Raw genomic sequence first — 22,189 nt, 5'->3', positions numbered from 1 at the left:
TCCCCACATCGTTGCCTCTCTGAGCATCGGAGCACTGAGTCCTTGAAGGTCTCTACCAGGAACGTGGGTATTTGTTCATTGAGTATGTTTTAACACCGGCTGTATGCCAGGAATTGTTAGGCACTAAAGCTCTAAGTTGTGCTACAGGAACTCACAGCCTAGTGTGATGTTTCAGACCTTATGTGTATTTTGCTGTTTATTGTTATTGTTTTGGTCGTAAGCCTTTTAAGAATCTGATGAACGCTACAGTCCAAAATGGACATACACAAGAAAATTTTCATGCTATTTCAGGTGGTTCACAGACCATCTTCCTAAACCCACAGAGCCCTGGTTAAAAGCCCCACATCTAGAAAAAGAAGAGACATATCATCAGAATATTGCAGTGTAGTGCGGTACATGCTCCAGTACTGGGACTGACTCCGCTAAGGATCAGAGAGGGGACATTGCAAAAGATGCTTTTTGATCTGGAATTCAAAGATATGTAGTAGCAGACCACGTAGAAAAGAGAGAATGTATCTGCCTTTGCCCAGCACTCTGCTAGAGACGGTGTATTCCCCCATCCTGAAGAAAACTTTCTCTCTGCTCCCAGCCAACAGGCACTGTACCCCTTTCAGTTACTGCTGCATTGCAGCTAACACACAGCCAGGAAGACTCCAGCCGTTGCTCAGATAACTCAAGCTACGAGGAACCCTTGTCACCTATCTCAGCCAGCTCGTCCACCTCCCGCCGGCGACAAGGCCAGCGGGACCTGGAGCTCCCTGACATGCACATGCGGGACCTGGTGGGCATGGGACACCACTTCCTGCCAAGTGAGCCCACCAAATGGAACGTGGAAGATGTCTACGAATTTATCCGCTCTCTGCCAGGTAAGCCCCTTGGAAGTTCCACGCCTGCCTGGAGTAGCAAGGAATGAGAGGGCGTGAGAGACCTCACCTGCCACCACCAGGAGAGACTAGGCAGTTCAGGGGGGCAGGGATGAGTATGAGGAGGTCCCTGCTGGTAAGAGCTGACATTCTAGTGCAGAGCACCCCCGTCACGTTCTGTGGCTGAAATCCGACGTATATGTGGGCTCCGTGAGGGGGGCCTGTGTGGAAGGAGATGACGTGACCAACCCTTTGTGTCTCCGTTGCGAGTTGGGAGGGCCGTCAAGTGGGTGTGTAGGAAATCTGTCAAGGAGAACCTTAAAACGAAGAACATTTATACTGAATGACAGTGGACACGCCAGCCTGTGCCAGGTGGAGAGGTTGCATCCGGGAGCAGCCTGAGCAGAGGCCCGAGGACACACAGGCGTGCACAGGGGCTGGTGGCTGCACGTGCCTGGGGTGTGCAGTGCCTGTAGTCTCCAGAGCTAGGATCTAGACATGAACCTGGAAAGACGGACCTCCCATCTGCATAGCTACGGTCGTCAAGACCCCAAAGGTTCTCCACTGTTCCTTCTGCCAGTCTCACCCAGCTGCTGACCAGGTCAGGTCGTGATGGCCATGAGCCCGTTCACTCAGAGGCCGAAGTAGGGTATGGTGGCTGAGAGCAGGCTTCGGAGTTAAACAGAACTGGGCGCAAATGCTGGCTCTGCCACTTAACCCAGCGTGGTGGTGGTCTGTGGCTGCGGCCCCCACGTGTGTTACCACACAGGTGGTGTGGGGAAGGAGTGCAGGGAGGGTGCAGGGGGCAATTCTGCCGCAGGGAGTCCTAGGAGGTTGTGCTAAAGATGTTGGCCAAGGTCGAGGCTGTCTGAAGGCTCGACTGCGGCTGTGGGATCCTCTGCTGGGGCCCCACTCACACGCTTCTCAGCAGGAGGCCTCGGTCGCTCTCGCATGGGTCTCTTCAGAGCGCTCACTCCTGAGTGTTCTTGCGACTTGGCAGCCAGTTGTCCCCACAAGTGGTGTTCCAGAGAGCACGGTGGAAGTCACCCATCGTGCCCTTTATGATCTAGCCTCAGCAGTCACATTCTATCACTTCAGCAAGGTCTTATCGACCGTATAGGTCTACCCCATTCATTGTGAGGGACTCATGAAGGCATGAGAGGGAAGCGAGGACTGTTGGGAGCTACTTGGAGGCTGGTTACTACCATAGTTCACCCCAGGGATTCATGTTCCTCCCTCATGCAAAATGCCCCATCCCCACCTGAGGCCCCACGAGTCTTATCCCGTTACAGTGAAGGTTCGAGGTCCAGGAGCTCAGCCTCTAACTCAGGTCCAGGCACAGGTGAGGCTCACTGGGTCCAGCTCCTCAAGGATGATTCCTCTTAATCTGCAGCTCTGAGAACGAGGAACAGGTTATCCATTTCCCTCCACAAACCTAGGATGTGGTGGTCCGGGCACCGGGTAACCGCAGTATACGTGCCCATCCAAGATCCCCGTTCACGAAGTGAGAACAGAGGAGGCTACCGGAGTCGCTGGTCCATCCCAGGGCGTGCGTCGGCATTTCCTAGATTAGGACTCAAAGCCTGGAGTGATTCTCTCTCACTCTTGGTTCCATCCTGAGCCATCCTTTCTTTCCCATGAAAGGTAGCCTGTGGAGTTGTTTTCTCAGCTTACTTCCTGCTGCTTTTATTCGTATTACCTCTGACCCTGTCAGTCCAAGTGAGCAGGTTTCTGCCAGACGATTCTCTTACTGTTGGTGGGCTTTTTATGAATCTTATCCAACAATGTTTTCAAGGCAAGCCTCACTCCACATTAGGGTTCTTCTGAAGCTGAGGGACGGTGCCCTTAACAATCCTCGGAGCTGGGCTGTTGAATGGAGAGGCTCTGTGAGGCACGCCCATGAAATCCTGAGAGAGCATTTGATCCAGCAGTTCTCTGAGGCAGCATCTTGGCGCTTTCTGCAGTCTTAACAAAAGATTTAAGTCACCCCCCACGGTTGCATCTTTAGACTGTGTTTTTTGACTGTCTCCTGGATTTGGTCTCTGCCTCGAAACCATTTCTTAATTTTAGCATCATTTGCCATCTGGAGAGGTTGAGGATTTTCCAAATCAGCAAATCCAGGCTCCTTCCTGTTCTCCAGTTTTCCTCGACCTCATCCCTCCTCGCGTTTCCCACAGCCAGGGTGGGAAGCTGGGCGGCACCTGCGGCATTCTGCCTGAGGTCTTCTGAGCCGGAGCGCTCGTTTAGTAGGTCTCAAGCTCGCCAGGGTACCACCGGCAACAGTGTTGCTAAATTTTCTACCGTTTCATGACAAGGATCCCTTTTCTTCCAATTTCCAGTAACAGTTTCCTCACTTTCTGTTAAGCTTCCCCAGCAGTTTCCTCAAAGGCCATCAGATTTCTGCTCAGCCTCTCAGGGCACCTTAAACGTTCGCTGCCACTCTGCTCAGAGTCCCTCCAGCTCGTGCCACTGTGCGTCCCAGGCCACACCCACACTGTGAAGGTGTGGTGATGGCAGCATCCCTCTTCTGGGCACCAAAATCAGCATTACTTATCTTCTGCTGTGGAAGAGATTAATCCAAGCCTAGTGGCTTAAACCAGTAATCCCTTCTTATCTCAAGACTTCCGTGGAGGGGCTCAGCTGGACACTTGTGGCATGGAGTGTCTTTTGAGGGCTCAGTCACGATGGCAGCCAGAGCTGCAGTTTTCTGAGGGCTTGGAGCTGGAGGGCCCCCTTCCACAGTGCCACACTCACATGACAGTGGGGGGCTGGCTGTGGGCAAGAGGCCTCGGTTCCTCTGCAAGTGGGCCTCTCCAGAAGGCTGCCTGAGTGCCCTCACGACACGGTGGTTGGCTTCCTCCAAAATAAATTACCCGAAAGACCAAAGTGGAGCTGCTGTGCCCTTTATGATCCAGCTTCAGAAATCCCGTGCTGTCTCTGGGGTCAGCCCAGTTCATTGAGGGGGTGGTGGGTGAACACGTACACACGTGGACAAGGAGGTGTGGGGTCACAGGACCATCGTGGAGTCTGGCTACCTTGGGCAAATCACCCAGCCTCTCTCGGGCTGTAAAGTAAGGACAGCAACACCTTCCTCAAGGTGTGGTCCTGAGGATCCAGGGAGATGATGCATCTGAGGGCAGTGACTGCCAAGCGTGACCGCTGGTAGCTCTAATTGATACTGTCTTTGGTCACGTCCCCTCAGGCTGCCAGGAGATAGCAGAGGAATTCCGTGCCCAGGAAATCGACGGGCAAGCCCTGCTGCTGCTCAAGGAGGACCACCTGATGAGTGCCATGAACATCAAGCTGGGGCCCGCCCTCAAGATCTACGCGCGCATCAGCATGCTCAAGGACTCCTAGGGCTGGCCAGGCGCGGGGTTCCAGCCCCGGGCTCCCCTCCCGACTGAGCAGAGCCAGCGGACACTCCTGGGGGCCCAGAAATGGGGCCAGTCAAGGGAGGGGGCCCTCCCCGTGCGGCGCGGCTGGGGAGGAGGTCTCGCACCTCCTCGGTGGCTCTCAGGGGCCTTTCTTTCTGTGGGAGGGGCAGAGAGGTAGGTGGCGCAGAAGATGGGGCTTTATGCTTGTAAATATTGATAGCACTGGCTTCCTCCAAAGTCCCACTACTCGGCCCCGCTCTCTTCCCCTCTCTCTGTCCCCCATTTTCCAGGGGGTATACAGTCAGGGCTCCCAACCTGAGTTGGGTCACTTCCCAGGGCAGCCGTCAGGCCTGCATAGAGGCCTCGGAAGCCCTTGCCTGCCTTCCTCCACTTCTTTCTCCGGGCCCAGCTGACTTCTGTTGCCAGCTTCTCCCACTTCAGCCTGTTTCTGAAGCGGCCAGAAGGATTCTCTCCCTTCACCCTCTGCAGGTGCAGGGAGAGAAGCTGGGCCCAGTTTGGCCACGCCTGCTGGCACAGACGCCTTAACGCTGTGTGTGTGACTGTGTGACTGTGTGGGAGCCTGGACTGACAGACAGGCCGAGAGCCACCCTCTGGCATCTCCAGGTGTTTTGTAGCAAACAGCCACTTAGTGCTTTGTCCTGGACTCCACTCAGCCTCAGGATGGGGAATAGGAAAGAAGGGCTGCCTCAGTGCAGAGGCAAGATCAGAACATGATGAAGATTAGTAGGAGGTTTTCCTTTCCAGATGGCCGAGGTGTCCCCGCAGCCCCTTCCTGCACTGTGACGTCCCCCTGACTGCCCTGCTGTGTCACAGATGGCATTAAGGAAGCTGCTGGTGGGCTGGGCCAGGCTGCGCCTCCGGGTCCACCTGCCTGTCCGCCCTGGGAGCCCAGTGGTGGGGCCCAGAGAACGTCCAAGGGCAGAAGAGCTGGAATGACTGCTGAGGTGAGGGAGGCAGCCTGCGGCCTCCACTCCCACACGTCTTTGCCTCTGGAACTTGCTGGCAGCAGTTTGAGCTGCCTGTGGAGGAGGCAGGGCAGGAAGGGCGAGGGCCTGCCTCCGACTTGCCCTGTCCTCTGCAGGCTCCTGGGGAGAGTGGCAAGCTCCTGGGGAGGGTGGGTGCCCTTCTCAGCTTGTTCTGGTCCCCACTCACACCCCCAGGCAGGGTTGGAAATGAAGGACTTTTTTAACCTTTTGTTTTTGTTTTTTAAAAATAAATCCGTAAAATCTGTTCCTTCTGTGCCTCTCTCATCTGGGGATGCCTTTCCCTGGTCCTGAATGGTTACTTTTCACCTGTAAGCAGAGGGGTGGGTCCCTGGGTTGGGGGAGGGACGACCACCTTACCTGGACAGCGTATCCTCCACGCTTTGCCGGGTCATTTGAGGGCGCCCTGAGCCCCAGTTCACGCGAGAGAAGCAGATCCCATCTCTGTTCTTCTCATGGGTGTCCCTTGGAGTGGGAGCATCCGGGGCCCCTTCAACTCTGAGCCCCTCTACCCACCACTGCCACCAGGGAGACATGACGCTGTTGGCCAGGAATATCTGGCACACCTGAGGCAGAGCCCTGACTCCTCCCTTCCCTGCAGACCCCTGCGGTGGCTGCAGCTCGGTGTCCAGCACTGCCCTGTGGCCTTGGTTCACTTGACAGCTGAGCAGTTTTTGGATGCTGGAGTAGCAAACTGTCAGGAGAGTCTCTGCCTCAAGGAGGTGACACCTAAGCCTCAAATAAAGGAGAAGGGGCTTTCCAGGCACAGGCCTCTCGCGCACTCAGTCTGTCATGGTGGGGCCCAGGGAGATGAGCAGGGAACTTTCAAGAGCGAACACCCATATCCTGACAACTCCTCTCTGGAAAACCTGTTAAAATGTAACTACTACCTGGAGGAAGAGGAGGAACAAACTGATGAGTTGACGACCCACAGGGCGGAGCCAGGACTGGAAAGCCTGGTGTTCCAGGAGATCGGGGATGGCTAGCAGGACAGGGGCCAGCGCGGGACCCTGGGCTGAGCGGCAGCTGGAGGGCACGAGGACCTCGGGGAGGATGCCTGGTGGAGAGGGCGCCCCAGGAGCCCCTGCGCTGCCTTCCCTGCAGGGCGACCAGCCCGCTGTGGCCCATGCAGCTCGGCAAGTCCACGCTGGACCTCCGCTTTCCCTCTCTGGAGGACAGAGCCAGGCCCAGCCAGAAGTTGTCCTTACACGTGTGGTGGAGAAGGGACCTGAGATGGCCGGGAGAGGATGTGGTGGATTTGCGGGGCCGACGGACGCAGGTAAGTATCTTCTGCGTGAGAGGCCCAGTGTGAAGGGCGCTTCCTTCAACATGTATTTGCTCCTGATGGTTACACCTCACGCAGCATTTTTCAGAACTTTTTTGATCATGACCGACAGTTTAAAAAAAGTTTCCCGCCCTCGTATATGTACTTAAATATATATAACCGAAACAAACAAAAAAAACCACAGGGACTTCCCTGGTGGCGCAGTGGTTAAAAATCCGCCTGCCAATGCAGGGGACACGGGTTCAAGCCCTGGCGCAGGAAGATCCCACATGCCACAGAGCAACTAAGCCCGTGCGCCACAACTACTGAAGCCCGCACGCCTAGAGCCCGTGCTCCGCAACAAGAGAAGCCATGGCAATGAGAAGCCTGCGCACCACAACTAGAGAAAGCCCATGCACAGCAACAAAGACCGACCCGACACAGCCAATAAATAAATAAACAAATGATAAATAAATTTTAAAAAAATCACAGAACAATACCTACTCTGATGTACAATACATTCTGATATTTTCAATTCCCTTCCTGTTCATACTTTTAAAACCTCCATCATGATCCGTAAGGTTACGTTCACGGCCCTCTGATGGGTCATAACCTGCACTGTGCAAACCTTGCAGAACTTTTCCATGTTACTATCTTGTGTGGCTCTTACCCTGTCCTGGGTGACTAGTGTACATGCCCTGACTTACTAAAGAGGTCAAGGGCTCCTCGAGGTGAACTGTCCAAGGGCATAATTAGGTGACTGGTGCCCTTGAGATCTGGCTGAAGTTCTGTGCAGAACAAGGTTCTCCCTGCGTGGCAAACACCGCAGTGCGTGGCGCACAACACTGAAGAGGGGCACAAGCACCCCTGGGGAGGAAGAGGCGTCCGTACCAGATGTGTCAGCGCCTCTGGCCAACCAGAGCTGGTCTTAGATCCACCCTCTTCCAGGTGATTGGCCCCCGCGGGGGCGGGGGGCGGGGCGTCCTCCCCCCCGCTTGCTCCTGAGGGTGTGGTTTCTGACAGATGACCTGTCACTGCTTTGTCCCCATCACCAAGAATGGGTCATTTCTTCCCTGGCTCTGAACTGGTAAGTTTCTCGACAAGCTGTCCCACAGCTTCTCGACATGGCTCTCAGGGAAGGGCTCAGGTGAGTGGGGCCACTGCTAGTGTCGGGGGGGAAGATGGGGCGGGACAGCCGTCCTGAGAGGAGTCCAGCCTGGTGGCCACAACAGTCAAGGAGGAGACACCAAGGCTGGCCTGCTAAGAACCAGCTGAGCCGTATAGGTCCTGGGAGAAGGTGACTGGAGGGACATCGTCCAAGGGATAGAGACAGTCCAGGGGATGGGCAGTGGGGTGGGGGAAGACTGCATCCTGGGAGATCTTACAGCCTGTGAGGAGCTCTGCGACTCCTCCTGCCGCCCTTAACGCTGAGCCCCTCGGTGAGCAGAGAACAGACTTTGGGGTGCACCTTCCACTTTAACTGAGAGCGCGCTATTCCCACTGGGAGTGACTGTCCAGGACTGCAAACGTGTTCCCACTTAGGAACTAATGACTGATCTTTAACCTCTTCCTGAAAGCAAGGAGGGTACAGGAGCAGGGCATGAGGTGGCCTTGAGGGACCACTTTCTGCAGGTGGACACGGGGGAGGGGGTCCTTTGGACAGTATCTGAGCAAGGAACTGGGAGGAATGGGTCAGGCAGGCGCTCTGTGGCCTAGGGGCTCCCAAGCTGGGATGTGGGAGGGGGCAGCAGGAGCTCATGGGTGCTTGTTGCAGGCCTCGGTGTTGGTACCCTCCCAGCACTGACAGCTGGAGCCCTCCTGGACCACTTGGGGACAGCTCTGCCTGGCTGCCCTGGTTGGGATGGGCTGGCTAAGAGGGTCGGAAGGCAGTGAGGACAGAGAGAGCTCTGCTCCAGCCTTTTCCTGCCCCTGGTACCTCCGTGGTGTCCCTCCAAGGGAGCAGTCTCGCTTCCAGGAGCGACTATAAAATATCACAATAATGTTTATATCGATTACCTATTGAAATGATATTTTGGGTTACATATTGAAATAATTATTAGGTTAAATTAAAATATTAATTTGTTATTTCTTTTCACTTTTTTAACATGGTTACTAGAAAATTTTAATTTATGTTCCTGGCTCACATTATATTTCTATTGGGCAATGTGTTCTAGATTTTTTTTCCTACATTTTTATAAAAGAACATAGGTATATATGTCTGTAAATGCACGGGTACACAGGAATAGGGGCTTTCCTCTCACAGAAGTGAGGTCAGCCTCTACGCACAGTTCTGTTACTTCCTCTTCCACTTAATTCTTTAGGCCCTCGTTTCCAGAGAGCACATATAAATCTACCTCATCCTTTTCAATGGCCATGTTGCTCTCCACTGTATAGGAATGCGTAGTTCATTCATCCAACTCCCCACGGAACACTGGGCTTGTTTATCTCCATTTGCTTTTCCCGGCAATGCTATGAAAGCATCCTTGACCTGCCTCCTGTGAAGTCTCCATTTCTAGAGGTGGGAAAGCTGGGTCTGGTGTGAGTGTTTGAAATGACTTTGCAGGCTCCTCAGGCAGGGCTAAGAGAGGTGGACTTCATCTTGCAGTCACTACGAAGGCTTAAAACGACTTGTTTTTTTCTAAATGGCTAACCCTGTATTTTTCCTTCACTAAAAAAAGCAATAAAAGCACATCACAGACAGACAATGGGGGGGGGGGGGTCAGGGATAAAGGAAAAAAACCCTCTCATAACTTATTACACAGACACTTTTTTCCTCATTTTCTGGTGCATGTTTTCATTGCTAGATTATAATCACAGTGCCCATCAATTCTAGATCCTGCTTTTTTCATTTAAGGTTCTTGCGGAAGATTTTTCCATGTGACTGCAGACTCTTCATAAAAAGTGTATTTCACCGGTCCCTTCAGCTGGACACTGGGGCCTTTTCCAGTTGTATCTGAGCAGCCTGCACAATGCCTTCTCCACAGTGCTCTCCAGCCCACATTCAACCAAGCTAGAGTCTCCCTGTGTAAAAGAAACACAGGCACCTCCATCAATCCCAAGCCCTCAATCCTGCCGGTTACCATCTATGTCTTTCCTTTTATGGCCATATTTCTGGAAAGAGCCGCCTACCCCGCTGCCTCCATTTCCTCCTCTGCTCACTCAGTCCCCTGCCCATCCCCAACCATGCCCTCCGTGCCTGGGCCCTGGCTCTCCTCCCTCTGCTTGCTCCCTCTCCCAGGGCATCCCTGCCCTCCTGGTGAGACCCAGAACCCTCTCCTGAGCCTGCCTTCCTACCTTCTGGACTCGAGCCTCTTACTCCCAACCAGACTATCAGCCATCATCTTCTCTTCTGATCCCCCAGCCTTGTCCCTCTCATCAGTGACCAAGTCCTGCCCATCCACCTCCTTGACAGCCATTCATCACCTACTCCTCCCCAACCCACTGCCAACACTGACCTGTCTTCCTGCCTCCAGCCATGCCCCCTGCCTCCTGCCATGCATCCAGGCTCCAGTTCAGCTGGAGTACTTTTCAAATAAAAATCTGACTGCATCACCCCATGAAGGAAAGACCTTTCAGGGCTCCCCATGGCCTTCAAGATTAAGTCCAAACCCCTTAGCCTGGTATGTGGGCCCTGGGTGATCTGGCTCTGGCTTATGTCCAGCCTCAACTCTCATTACTCCCCATCCACACTCTACAACCCACCCCTGCAGAGAACCTGCAGCTCCGTGTACTTTCCAAGTGCTTTCACCTCCTCACTTTCACACACTGCTGTTTCTTTTTCACGGACCTCCCTTTCCCCTCCACTGCCTTTTTTGCCTGGATAACTTCTAATTCTTCAGGTCCTAGCTTAAAAGTCACCTCCTCCAGGAAGCCTCCCTGATTTCTTCCCCATCTGTCAAGGCTCAGGTGCCACCCACTAGTTTGCCCTTAATGATATCTTGTATTTACACAAATCACAGCCTTCGCTGTGCTGGGTTCCATTCATCTGTTGGCGGTCTGTCATCTGATCCCATTCCCCTCCCTTTCTGGCCACCTGCACCTTCCTGACCCCACTCCCTAAAGACAAGATCTGTGTCTCGCTCACCTCTGAATCCTTGACCTAGCACAATGCTTGATTCTGAGCTTATGCCCAATTAAGTATAGGCTGAACGCAGGAATGACCAGAAGCTAGTGAACATCTTGAGGCATAAAATTTTTCCATGCTGAAGTGATCTCCTTTGAACAGAGTCCCAGAAGTTGCAGTGACTGGATTAAAGGGGATGACTATTGAAAGCTTCAATTCACATAGCTAAGTAGCTTTCCAAAAAAGCTGTAGCAATTTACATCCCGCCAGCAGATGTAAGAGTGCCTATCTCATTGTATTCTCACAGTGTGGCTATTTTCATTCCTTCCTTTTTAAAAAAGCGCTCATTTTATAGGCAAAACATCCCACCTAGTTCTAATCTGTAAGTCTTTGATTACTAGTGAGGGTGAACATTTTTCCATACGTTTGCCTGCTAAATGCATTTCCCCTTCAAGGATTTCCCTGTTCATGTGCCGTGGACACAGTTAAGGCAGGTGGCGTTTTATGAGCTGACTCTGGGGGCTGTGTCAGGAGTGACTGGGAGCAGGGAGGTCGCTGCTGCAATGGTCCTGGTGGGGGATAAGCAGGCAGGGTCACTGTGGGGGCTGGGGGAATAGGAGAGGCAGAGAGAGGGGGTAAATCAAGGGAGGCTAAGCCAACCCCTCCCAGGGACTGACAGCAGACAGCAGGCGAGGCAGAGGGAGGGGTCGGTGCACGCAGGTTTGGCCAACTGAACGGAAGGGGTACCTGCCCTGAGACGCGCAGGTGGCTACGTACCTGCACATCTGCAAGGGGCCGCCTCTCTGAGCTACTTACTGGCTGCACCTGCTGAGGATGGGTGACGTGGGGCAGCAGAAAAGGTGGGGGGGGGGTCTGGTCAGGCAGGCTTCTTGAAAAAGACCAGAGAAGGCAGATTTTGGAAGAACTTATAGGGCAGGGAGGGGAGCTGGGAGGTCATGCAGAGAATCCTGAGGGCTTGTTCAGGAATAATACTACTAATGATAATGGACGACAGCTACAGCTCACGGAGCTTTTATTGTGCGTGAGGCCCTGTTCTACTCACTTAGCAGGTATTAACTCCATATCCACCACAGCCCTCGAAGGTAGGTATTCTTATTATCTGCATTTCTAGATGAGGAGACTAAAGTGTAGGAGCCCAGAACCTTGCCTGAGGTCAGACAGCTAAGAAGTGGTGGCCTGGGATTCGAACCTGGGGGTCTGCCGCCATATGGGTGAGTCTGATTTAGAGACACTGGCACCCAGCGGGGTGAGGAGAGCTGGAGGAGACTCGCCCACAGAGAAGCTTATTAAAATTCTCAACTTTTAGGGCCCTTCTGGAAAACAAGCAACCATGAACACATCCCAAAGTCCACCTCCTCTGAGACAGCAATGGGGTAGCTGAGCTCTGCTGGAGGGACCCGGCCATGTGACTGGAGCCGCCACAGACACGTGGTCCCTGACTGCAGCCGGCCCTCCTGGTAGCCCAGCAACTCATCCCTAAGCCCCAGATGCTCTCAACTCCCAGCCATCAAGCCGCAAAGTTCCCTGCATCTCCTCCCGGACTCTCCCCTGTCCAAGGTCAATCCTACCCAGGCTAAGCACCCCAACCCCTAACATTACTGTCCCCCAAATTTGCTGCTGGGAAAAGAAAAAATTATACATCTAAATGCTCATCATAAGGGACCTGGTTAGGTAAATGATGCCACCTCCGATCAATGGCATATCTGGTAGCTGGAAAAAAGGGTGAGGAAGTGCTTCAAGCACTGAGATGGAATAACCTCAAGGACATAATGGTCAGTGGAAAATGCAAGATGGAGAATAGCATATCACCATGCTACCATTTGTGGGGAGAAAACAGAGGAAGGGACAGAAGGAAGGGAGGCAGAATTTGCTTCCATATTTCTATTTGCCTGTATATGCATAAACTATCCCCACGCAGGGGAAATGGGCGGCTGCGAACAGGAAAGACTGCACTGTCTATACTCTTCTGTACCTTTGAATGTCTGTGCCAAGTGAACAAAATAATACGTTCATATTTAAAAAAAACAAATAAAATGAATTACATCATTTTTCATATATATATATGTGTGTGTATGTATAAAAATATATGTAGAAGTGTTGTTGATTCCCCTTCCACCCCTTAGGGCCTGGAGGAGAATCTTCCAGCAGCTGATCCTGCTTGCACTTGGCTTCTTAGGACTGATCCTGTACGGGCTCCCTGTAGTCAGGTACAACGCTCTTGCCCCAGCACTTGCAATGGGACCAGCAGGGGCAGGGTTAAAGCAACTCTCTCCAAGTGCCTCCTTAAGGGATGGATAGTGGTGGCTGTCGTGGCCTGGCCTGCACGAGCATCCTTGTGGGCTCTCCCTCCTTGTAAGGAGCAAAGCAAGAGGGCTCCTGACAGGCTGGCAAGCCCCTCACTGCTGCTCCCACCCCACAGGCTTCTGAAAGTCCTCATCCCTCTGGGTGTCTGCCCTTTGGCCAGAATGCCCCTGCTGAGAGACAACTTCACAGGTCCCCTGCATCCTTGGTAAGAAGCTGCCATCCCTTCCACTCCAAGGACACCCATACACCCTACAGAGCCCTGCCCTGGTGTCCCTGCCCTCCTCACATCCCCCACCCTCAGGGCTAGGTATTCCACCCAAAGGCCCCATCAGGTAACACATCTCCCAGTACTCTGCTGGATCTGGGATAGAGATTTCTAGGGGAAGGGCCTGGGTGTGACCCATTTGTGAGTGCCTAGGGCCCAGGACTGGGGAGGTGGCAGTGACCGTGCACCAAGCAGGTGGATGAATGGCCCGGCCTGAAGTCCTGACCTGTACCTCCTGGGGGGCCCCCATTATTTGGGATGGCACCTTCGACCCAGATGTGGCCCAGCAAAAGGCTGTACAGCAGAACCTCACCACCGGTCTGACTGTCTTTGCTGTAGGCAGGTAAGGTCTGGGGAGGGGAGCGGTGCTGTCCAAGCAGGGAGTGGGAGGGGGCGTGCATGTGATGTAGGGGTGGGGCATCCCATTCTCCTGGGCCATAGGATCCCAAGAGGAAGCAAGAAACAAAGACAGCACCCCTTGTCCCAGACTCCCAGGGTGAGGGCAAGACCGTCCTTTCCCTTCCCCTCCTCCCTGCACAACACCACCATGGAGCCCACCCAGCACCGGCAGCCAGGGGCTCAGCATCACAGTCTGGAAGGAACCTGCCCAGGGCCTGGGGCTGATTCATCTGGAGGCCTTGGGTGTGCAGTGAGGAAATGATGGAGTCATGCAGGTGAGAGTGGTGAGAGGACATGAGAACTGGGTGAACAGAGGGGCCGGCCCGGCTGCAGAAGCGTCCGTGGAGGTCAGCGGCTCAGGTGCAGGCACACAGTAAGAGGAACGGGGAGGTTCACCAAGCAAGTCTGATGGTGGGAGAGGGGCTGGGGAGCTGAGGGCTCTTGCAAGGGGGCGAATCTGGGCTGGATAAAGAAGGACGTGAAGAAAGGGGGATGCTGAGAGTGGTTGAGTCAGCAGACCAGAGAACTCAGTGAGGAAGGACTGTTGGGGTGCTGTCTCAGGAAGTGGGCTGCAAGAATAGGGGGCTCAGGCAGTGGGACAGGTGAAGCTGCAACCTGGGGGGGGCGGGTGACTGAGGAGGGTGGGGAGGACAGAATCATGACAGGAGAGGAGGCCAATCGAGGAACTGAGGGGCCCCCAGGTATGAGGAAGGAACCCAGAGTGGGAGGTGGAGAGGAAATCTCAGGGCACTGACGTCCCCATCTCCCCATTATGAATGGCAGAGTGTCCAAGCTGGCATTCACTTTCCAGTAGTGATGCAAATGGGACTGTGGCTTAGAGTGAGATCCTACAAACCTAAGGTACAGAGGGGTGGAGTTCAAGGAAACTTAAAGAGTTTCTAATAATGGAACAGGCTGCTTTGGGGAGGCAGTGAGAGCTTTGCATCCAGGAAAAGATATCTGAGAGTCTGTGGAAGGAATTCTGTCATCAGATACCCCAGACAACTGCTCAGGGCTCTTTCAACTCTGTCCCTCACACTCTAGAAGGGAGAGACAGCCAGGAGGGTTCCTGGGAGGTCAGGGGGCAAACAGGACCCAGGGCTGATCCATGGGCCTGGTGGGCAGAACTGCTGGCCTCCCCAGGGCCTTGGTGCTCCCACTTCTGTTCCAGATGCTGCACCAGCCCTAGGGGTCAGAGTCTCTGGGTCCAGAAATCCCAGGGTCCTGAGGTCCTGAGTTCCAAGGATCTATGGGTCCAACACCCTGGGATGCTGAGGCTTCCAAGGTCTCTGATTCCAGTTGCTCACAGTCCACCCAAAATAGAGCAAGTGCAGGTAAAGGTACAGGCTCCAATGCCAAGCTGGGTTCAAATCCTGGCTTTCACTTACCAACTGCATGTATACTTGCTTGTGTAAGTTACTAAAGCTCTTTGCGACTCAGTTTCCTCACCTGAGAGCTGCAGATAACAATGGCGAAGATTAAATGAGATAATGCACATTACGTTGAACACTATCTGTCACATGACAGATGTTCCAAAATATCAGGCGTGATTGCTATTGTTACATGATTACTATTATTTTAGAAGCCTAGTATCCCAAAGTCTGTTCATACAAAGTTTCCAGAATTCCAAACGTCCAGGTTACCTATGTAAGGAATCACCGCAAACTCAATGACTGAAAACAGTCCATTATTACCACAGCTCACGATTTCGTGGCTCAAGAACTCTGACAGGGCTCAGTAGCAGGGCCCCCTCCCTGCTCCCAGACGTCTGGTTCTCCACCAGGACGGCCGACTGGCGGGCGCCTCTTTCCGTGGCTAGCTCGGGCTCCCTCACGTTGCGGCAGCAGCTGAATTCTGAGACTTTTTAAGCGAAGGGTCTGAGCTTTAGCGAGACAAAGGCTAAGGAGCCGGTCCTCCCTCGCGAGGGCCAGCACAGCATCCCTGCCTTGGGACTCTACTGATCGAAGCGGTCAGGGAGAGCCGCGTTCAAGCAGAGGACCCCTCGGGGCAGAGGTGGGAAACAATGGGCCGTTGTTTTTAACCCACCTCGGACGATTCCGGGACTGGACGGTTTTGGAGTTCCAGGGGCTGCGGTCGCAGGGTCACAAGGACCGGCGTGGGGAGGGCTGGGAAGCCCTACGGCTGCGTGGCTGGAGGAGGGCGCCGAGGCCCGGCGGACTCAAGCCGGCCCCGCCCCGCAGGTACCTGGAGAAGTCCCTGACCCGCTTCCTGAAGACGGCCGAGCAGCACTTCATGGTGGGCCAGCGCGCGGTGCACTACGCGCTCACCGAGCGCCCGGCCGCCGTGCCCCGCCTGCCGCTGGGCCCGGGGCCGCCGGCGGCGTGTGCAGCGCGTGGCGCGCGAGCGGCGCTGCCAGCACGTGTCGATGGCGCGCATGCGCGCGCTGCACGCGGCGCGGGGCGGGCGGCTGGGCCGCGAGGCGAGCTTCGTGCTCCGCGCGGACGTGGACCGGCGCTGCAGCGGCGCCTTCGTGCCCCAGGCGCCGGCCGAGTCGGTGGCGCAGCTGCACGCCTGGCATTACCACCGGCCGCGGCGGCGGCGGCTGCCCTTCGAGCGGGACGCGCGCTTGGCTGCCGCGCTGGGCCCGGGCGAGGGCGACTTCTACTGCCACGCGGCCGCCTTCGGGGACGGCGCTCTGCGCGCGGGGCCTGCGGCGCGCGCTGGCACGACCAGAGCCACCTCAGCAGGGTCTTCCGGCTCCACAGGCCCCCCGAGCTGCTGTCGCCCGAGTTCTGCTGGAGCCCCGACGTCGGCCGCGCCTGCTCTGGGCGCCCGAGGAGTGCGCCCGGCTGCGCGGCTAGCGGCGCCCTCGGCCCGGAGGCCCTTCTGGAAGCGGCGTGGCACCGGGGAGGGGGTGGGGGGAGACAGTGTGGAAACCGGCCCCGCCGCGGGGTGGCAGGACGAGGCCCGGCCTTGGGGGAGCGCCTCCCCGAGGCGGGTGATCCATCCCTTCCCTGACTTTCCACGGCGACCCGGGCACCGCCAGCTGCCTGTTTTGAGGCCTTTCCTCTGACCTTACAGAGTTCAGTGGAGGCCCCCTGCAGAGACGTTTTAGCCCCTTCCCCGTGTCCCCCCACTTTGGGGGGCGGGGAGGTGCTGAGGACCCAGGAACAAAAAGGGAGCATAACTGCCTAAGGACCCAGAGCATCTGTGAGTCAGTCTGTGAGGTCAGCAGCTGGAGAGCCAGGACTGGCCCTCAGGCCAAATAGAGCTGCCGCTGGGCAGGAGCCCCAGATGGAGAAACACAGTGGCATCCGGTTCACCTCCCCCGCCCTCGGCACAGTTTGTACATATTTAAGTAACGTGATCATAAGATACATTATTCCAAAGTGTCCTATGGCCCTTTCTCCTAGAGAATCCACGTGCATAAAAATGACATTTTCTCACCGTGGAGCCATATGGCTGTTTGGCCACAGTGTCTGGGAGATAAATTTCCTCATCCGTGGCTGCTGTCCAGACTCTTCATCCTCAATAGGGAAAGACACGCATCCCGAATAGGTGCGTGAAGTCATCAGGCCCTCCAGGAAAGGTGGTTCCCTCCGGGAAATAGCTATGGGGACGGGGAAGTTCTCTGCTGGAAGTCCCTGAGATATTGTCTGCCAGTTGAAAAACAGAGGCCCAGAGAGCGTGGGACTTCCCTCCAGGTCTCCTGAACCGTTTATGTAGTGTTCTCATAGACCTTGCATTTTTAACAGCTTCCACTGTTTTCAGGTAGGACAGCAAATCTGGCCATAAACCAACTCTGATGGTTTTCACACACTAACAGTTTTTACAAACACTTCCAGTTGTTGGTGATGTAAGAGCTATCTCCCTTCTCCAAAGTAGTTCCATGGTCCCAGTGTCTCCTGCCTAAACTAGATTAGCAGAACCCAGAGGACCTTTTGGACTCTGGGTTAGAGCTAAGAACAGGCCAGGTGTGCCTAAGAACAGGTTATTGCTTGATGATTATAAGCTGACATCCCTTCCTCCAGTGGGAGACTGTCCTCCACCTTACCCTGCATCATTCACCAAGGGCCACACACACCAACCCCTGGGCCAGCAGAGACCTGAGCTCGGGCCAGTAAGATCTGGATGGGAAATCTGCTCCTTTCTGACCGTGCGTGGCTGTGGACTAGCCCCTTACCTTTGCTGAGTCTCAGTTTTCTCCGGTGTAAAGTGGGGATGCCAGTCACCTTCCTTGCAGCGGTTGTGATGCTCCAGAAAATAACTTGCCTTCTCCCTCTCCTCGCCTGCCCCTTCTCCAGCAAGTTCGTAGAGTGCAAAGGAGTCACCAAAGGATAGCCATTTCCTGTTTTAAAGCGGAAGTGATGGCATGAGTCAAGGGTTTCCAGGTGCTGGCCTGGGGCAGCCTCATGCTGTGGGTTGAGACCTTCCTGAAGAGGGGGAGGGGTCAAGGAAGCTGCAGCAGGACAGAGTGGAGGACCCCGGGGGAACAGCTCCTCCTTTGTCGTACCCAGAGGCCCAAGGTGGGGGTGGGGCAGGCTCAGGTGTAGAGCGGCTCAGGGCAGCAGCAGGATATAACAGGGGATAAGCTGCTTCTGCAGCTCCTTGCACCAGTGTCCCTGTTAATCGACACTGACCTCAGCACCCATGCTGGGACCCTCAGGGACCGGGTAAGCCCTTGAGAGCTTCCAGGTAAAGCTGGTGAAAATCAGAATCCCAGTCCCCCGAGTGTCACTGCTACATGCAAAATCTTCACCTGTCCAGCCATCCCACCTGCCATGCCAGCTTGGATGTCACCACCCCAAAATTCCCAAACATCATCAGCTGGCTAGTCAGGTTCATTGATCATAAAGGATCCATCAGGTCTACATCAAATAACAAGTACATTTATTGGGTACTTACTATGTGCCAGGCACAGTTCTAAGCCTTAGGTATCTATTGATTCATTTAATCCTCATATCCATCCTATAAACTGGTTACTATTATTTCTCTCACTTTACCTATGAAAAAATCGGGCACAGAGAGGTCAGTTAACTTACCTGATGTCACACCATAACTTATAAATAAATTCATTGATGTGAGAACAAGCAGGAAATTAGAGCTGGCCGGAAGATGCAGACGAAGTCAGGAGCTGAGGTTGCCACTGGCCCTCGGTCTGCTCTGTCCGTCTCTACGTCTGGCTCCTTTGTCCTTCTGCTTGTGTCCAGCCCAACACAGACCCCACTCCCCCCACCCCCACACACAGGATTTTCCAGTTGAGTAGCCTACCATCTCCTAACTTGTTCCCAATTCAGCAAATGAAGAACCTGATTGGAGAGTCAGCCAGTGGTCTTGCTGGTCAATGTTTAGCAACTGACCCTTTGAGGAAAACAAAAGGCCGACCCAGTGAGGATTTACTGGCTTACATAACAGGACAGTGCTGGGGTAGGGCCAGCTTCAGGGCGCGATGATGTGTCTCCAGCTCTCCATCTGGCTGTGCTCAGTCGGGTTCATCCCTGGGCTCCTGCAGCAGCAGCACCTCCGGCCTCACAGCCCCCAGCTGTTCCAGTGATTGAGGGGACCAAGAAGTCCCTCACACACATCTTCCCCACGGAGACACTGTTTCGGTTGCCTGGAGGGAAATGCAGGAACCCCCCCCCACCAAGTTTATCGAGGCTGGCCCTGTGCTAGCTAGCTTCATCCTAGGAGACACCAAGTGTCTCAGCCGTGAGTCACCATCGGGAACTCACTCCTCTGAGCCCTCATGGTCCCTGGCTGCAAGTGATGGACACAGGAAGAGCCATTTCCCTTCTTCCTCGGGTCTGGGGGGGCGGGGGAGGGGAGAGGAGCAGTGGAAAGGTGCCCCCCAGCCCCGCCCTCGCACAGAGCACGCCACACACCGCCGCCACCCGGCTGCAGGTACAGTTTATTCTTCACAACAGAGAAATACAAAGAGCAGAGGGTTTGGAATTCCTTTGTTTCTTGCCCCCTTTAGTGTCTTCCCCCACATTTGACTTTTTTTGCTCCCCACCCCTTTCCTTAAATATAATGCAGACTTCGTTCCTGAAGCGTTGAGGGGCGCCTGCCCTCACCTCCCTGCCACCACGATGCAGACTGAGAAGCCAACAGACTGTTTTCTCTTTTTTAATAAGGTAACTAGTTCTAAATATGGTGGCCTGGAGGTCCCATAGAAAAAAGCAAAGGGGTGTTAACAGTATGTATAACAGCGTATTTACAGGGTAGTAACATGCGGACGAAAAGCTACAATACTGAGTATCAGACGACGCAAGTCAAACAAAGGGGTGGGGGCGGGGCAGAGAACCCCATGGGAAAAGAAACCCCAGGAGACGTTAAACTGGTAAATCAACAGCGAGTTAAGGCTTAAAAAGTGTATAAAAATAACACAGTTAATATTCAAAACGGAACTCCAGATACAGAATATATAGATGAGTTTCTGTCTAGTTTTTTTTTTTTTCCCCCGGGGGATGTGGGGGGGGCTTCTCCGGGCTCTGTACATAGTTCCTATATACATGGACACGCATGGCTTTCAGATTGGGGTGTGTCTGTGGGGGCTGAGGGCAGGGTCTGCTCCTGGGACCCTCCTCCCCGAGGATCCCTTCCCTGCCGAGGGGCCTAGGGCCTGGGCTGGGGATTCCCCTCCATGGCAGGGAAGACAAGTAACCCCTCCTTGGGCACTGCCCCGTCTGGAGGGAATTCTGGAGGGGGGTCCTTGCCCCAGGCCCACTCCCTCCCCCTGCCCACAGTCTGGGATGGTGGGAGAGGTAGCCAATAGGTTTCTTGGCCAGCACCGAGGTAGACTGGGGTGGTCTTCAGGGCAGCGGGGGTGCCAGGTCTTACCCAGCCCACACCCACCCTGTTTCCCTGGGCCTGCGCCCAGCCCAGCCAACACTGCACCCTTTGGTCCTGCAGACCTCCCGGCCCCTCTCGTTTCATCTCCTGGAGCCTGGGCAGCCCAGGTAGCTGCCACATCCCTCTGCTCAGTGATGCCCAGGGCGCAGCTCTGAAGGCTCAAGCTGGCACCCAAGGCCAAGTGGCTCACTCCAGCTGCCTCCTGCCCCTCCCACCTGGGGGCCCCTTTGCAGTCCAGAAACCCAGGCTTGAGCCTTCCCCTCAAGACCTGAGGCTGTGGCAAGAGAAGGTCCCACGCTGCCCTCTGGTTCTCTGTGTCCATCTGTCCGGTTCTTTTAATTTCTCGGTCTTAGCAGCACCAACTTCTTGGCCAATAAATATCTTTTTTTGTTCTTTCCAAAACAAACTTAAAACAAAAACAAAAACAAAAACAGTGAAGCAAGTGAAGGGTGGGGAACAAAAGGAAAACCCAGCAGAGAGGTTCAAAGTGCTCTGAGATCGTCTTTGGATGCCACCAAAACAGTCCAGAATCTTGCAGTTGGCCTGGCCGCCCCCAGAGCTGGACCGGGCAGGGTTTCTGCGGCCCAGGCTTTCTGGAAGGTCGTGAGAGAGCTTGGCTGTTCCTGGACGGCCCCTGGAGGGAGTTGGGGCCTGGTGCTGCCTGGGTCTGTGTCTGCCAGTGGGCAGGGCGGGGCGGCGCCTTGGGTCGGCTCAGATGAGGGAAATTCGCACCGGGATGCCGGGGGACTCCGTCCTCTGGGGCGAGTGATGGCTCACCAGGTGCTCCACCACCGTGTGTTTGGACATGTGCTTCATCAGGTAGGTCTCCTGTGGGCAAGGGTGAGATTCAGAACTTAACAACCAACTGCTGGCGAGGGTGCAGGGGCAGCTGCAGTTCCCACAAGCGGCCACTGGAGGGCTCCTTGGTAGGTGGGCCAGCTAGTGGTGGACAGCTACAGCTTTGGGGGTCAGGTGGGCACCAGCGTTGGTTCTAGGGATGCTGCCTCTCTGCCAGCTGTGGGGGCGGGCTCATTTACCAGAGTCCAACCCATAGTGTGCTGACCAGAGAGCTGGCAGGTACCAGGCTTGCCCCTCAGCAGTGCCCACCTGGAACTCTCTAGGGCCAGGCCAGCTGCCATTTACCAACTGGCTACAGTGCAGTCCTGCCCGATTGAGCATAGCTGCCCCCATCTGGCTGGTGCTCCCAGTGAGGGTGAAGCAGTAGGCCTTGGTTGACCCTGGCTCTGCCATGTCTCAGCAGTTAAACGTTGGACAAGTCATCTCACCCCTCCAAACCTCAGTTTCCTTCTCTGCAGGCAGGAATGGGGCAGGAACACCTCAAAGGGTTGCTATGGTGATGTGGGTAAAGCTCTTAGCACGCAGTAGGGTTGAGGGGACCACTGCTTCCCTAGTCTCTACATTTCATTCTAGGCGGTGGTGGGAGCCCCAGCCTCTGCACCTCCATGCTCCATCCTCCCTTGGGAAGAAGTGGGGCCTGATCTGATTGGTGACTTTGGGAAGCATACGCTGGGCGGGCTCACCTCATCTCCTGAGCACTGCCACAGACTCTGCTAAGTCTGACCTGAGGCACCCGAGACTGGGTTGGGCGCGGTGACCCGAGGCTCACCTGCAGGCCCACAGGCCCTCACACCAAGCTGCCTGGTGGTGCTCTAGTTCCCACCTGCCACTCCTTGGCCTCATACCTTAGCATACTCAGAATCCAGCAGAGGAAGCCCTCAAATGTGGTGGCAAAATGCTATCAAACACCAAAGGGAAGCAACCAGCAAAATCCAAACTAGGAAACTATTTTCCAATGAGT

At 54.8% G+C, this 22,189-nt stretch overlaps 3 protein-coding genes and 1 pseudogene across 20 annotated transcripts in view; 2 read left to right on the top strand and 2 right to left on the bottom strand.

The window, feature by feature from the left end:
• The window catches only part of PHC2 (polyhomeotic homolog 2), a 103,115-nt gene extending 97,627 nt beyond the window's left edge, over positions 1 to 5,488 (top strand). For all 8 annotated transcript variants that reach the window (XM_057704388.1, XM_057704405.1, XM_057704415.1 and 5 more), the window contains 2 exons: positions 590 to 866; positions 4,066 to 5,488. In XM_057704388.1, coding sequence (XP_057560371.1) covers positions 590 to 866; positions 4,066 to 4,220 — 432 coding nt within the window. In that variant the 3' untranslated portion in view covers positions 4,221 to 5,488. The remainder of the gene's footprint in view (positions 1 to 589; positions 867 to 4,065) is intronic.
• A 2,141-nt stretch (positions 5,489 to 7,629) lies between these two features.
• A3GALT2 (alpha 1,3-galactosyltransferase 2) lies at positions 7,630 to 19,072 on the top strand. The gene is given in 10 exon segments (XM_057739181.1): positions 7,630 to 7,652; positions 12,713 to 12,796; positions 13,009 to 13,098; positions 13,364 to 13,501; positions 15,759 to 15,885; positions 15,887 to 16,229; positions 16,232 to 16,516; positions 16,600 to 16,728; positions 18,136 to 18,191; positions 18,983 to 19,072. Coding segments are annotated over 10 exon segments (1,365 nt in total).
• A 337-nt stretch (positions 19,073 to 19,409) lies between these two features.
• Positions 19,410 to 20,692, bottom strand: LOC130834337 (uncharacterized; annotated as a pseudogene).
• Positions 19,629 to 22,189, bottom strand: part of ZNF362 (zinc finger protein 362) — a 38,152-nt gene continuing 35,591 nt past the window's right edge. For all 11 annotated transcript variants that reach the window (XM_057704318.1, XM_057704312.1, XM_057704336.1 and 8 more), the window contains one exon: positions 19,629 to 21,198. In XM_057704318.1, the coding sequence (XP_057560301.1) occupies positions 21,082 to 21,198 (117 nt within the window). In that variant the 3' untranslated portion in view covers positions 19,629 to 21,081. The remainder of the gene's footprint in view (positions 21,199 to 22,189) is intronic.

The sequence above is a fragment of the Hippopotamus amphibius genome, chromosome 1, assembly GCF_030028045.1.
Source record: "Hippopotamus amphibius kiboko isolate mHipAmp2 chromosome 1, mHipAmp2.hap2, whole genome shotgun sequence".
Classification (NCBI taxonomy): domain Eukaryota; kingdom Metazoa; phylum Chordata; class Mammalia; order Artiodactyla; family Hippopotamidae; genus Hippopotamus; species Hippopotamus amphibius.
This window is presented reverse-complemented; position numbering and strand designations above follow the sequence as displayed.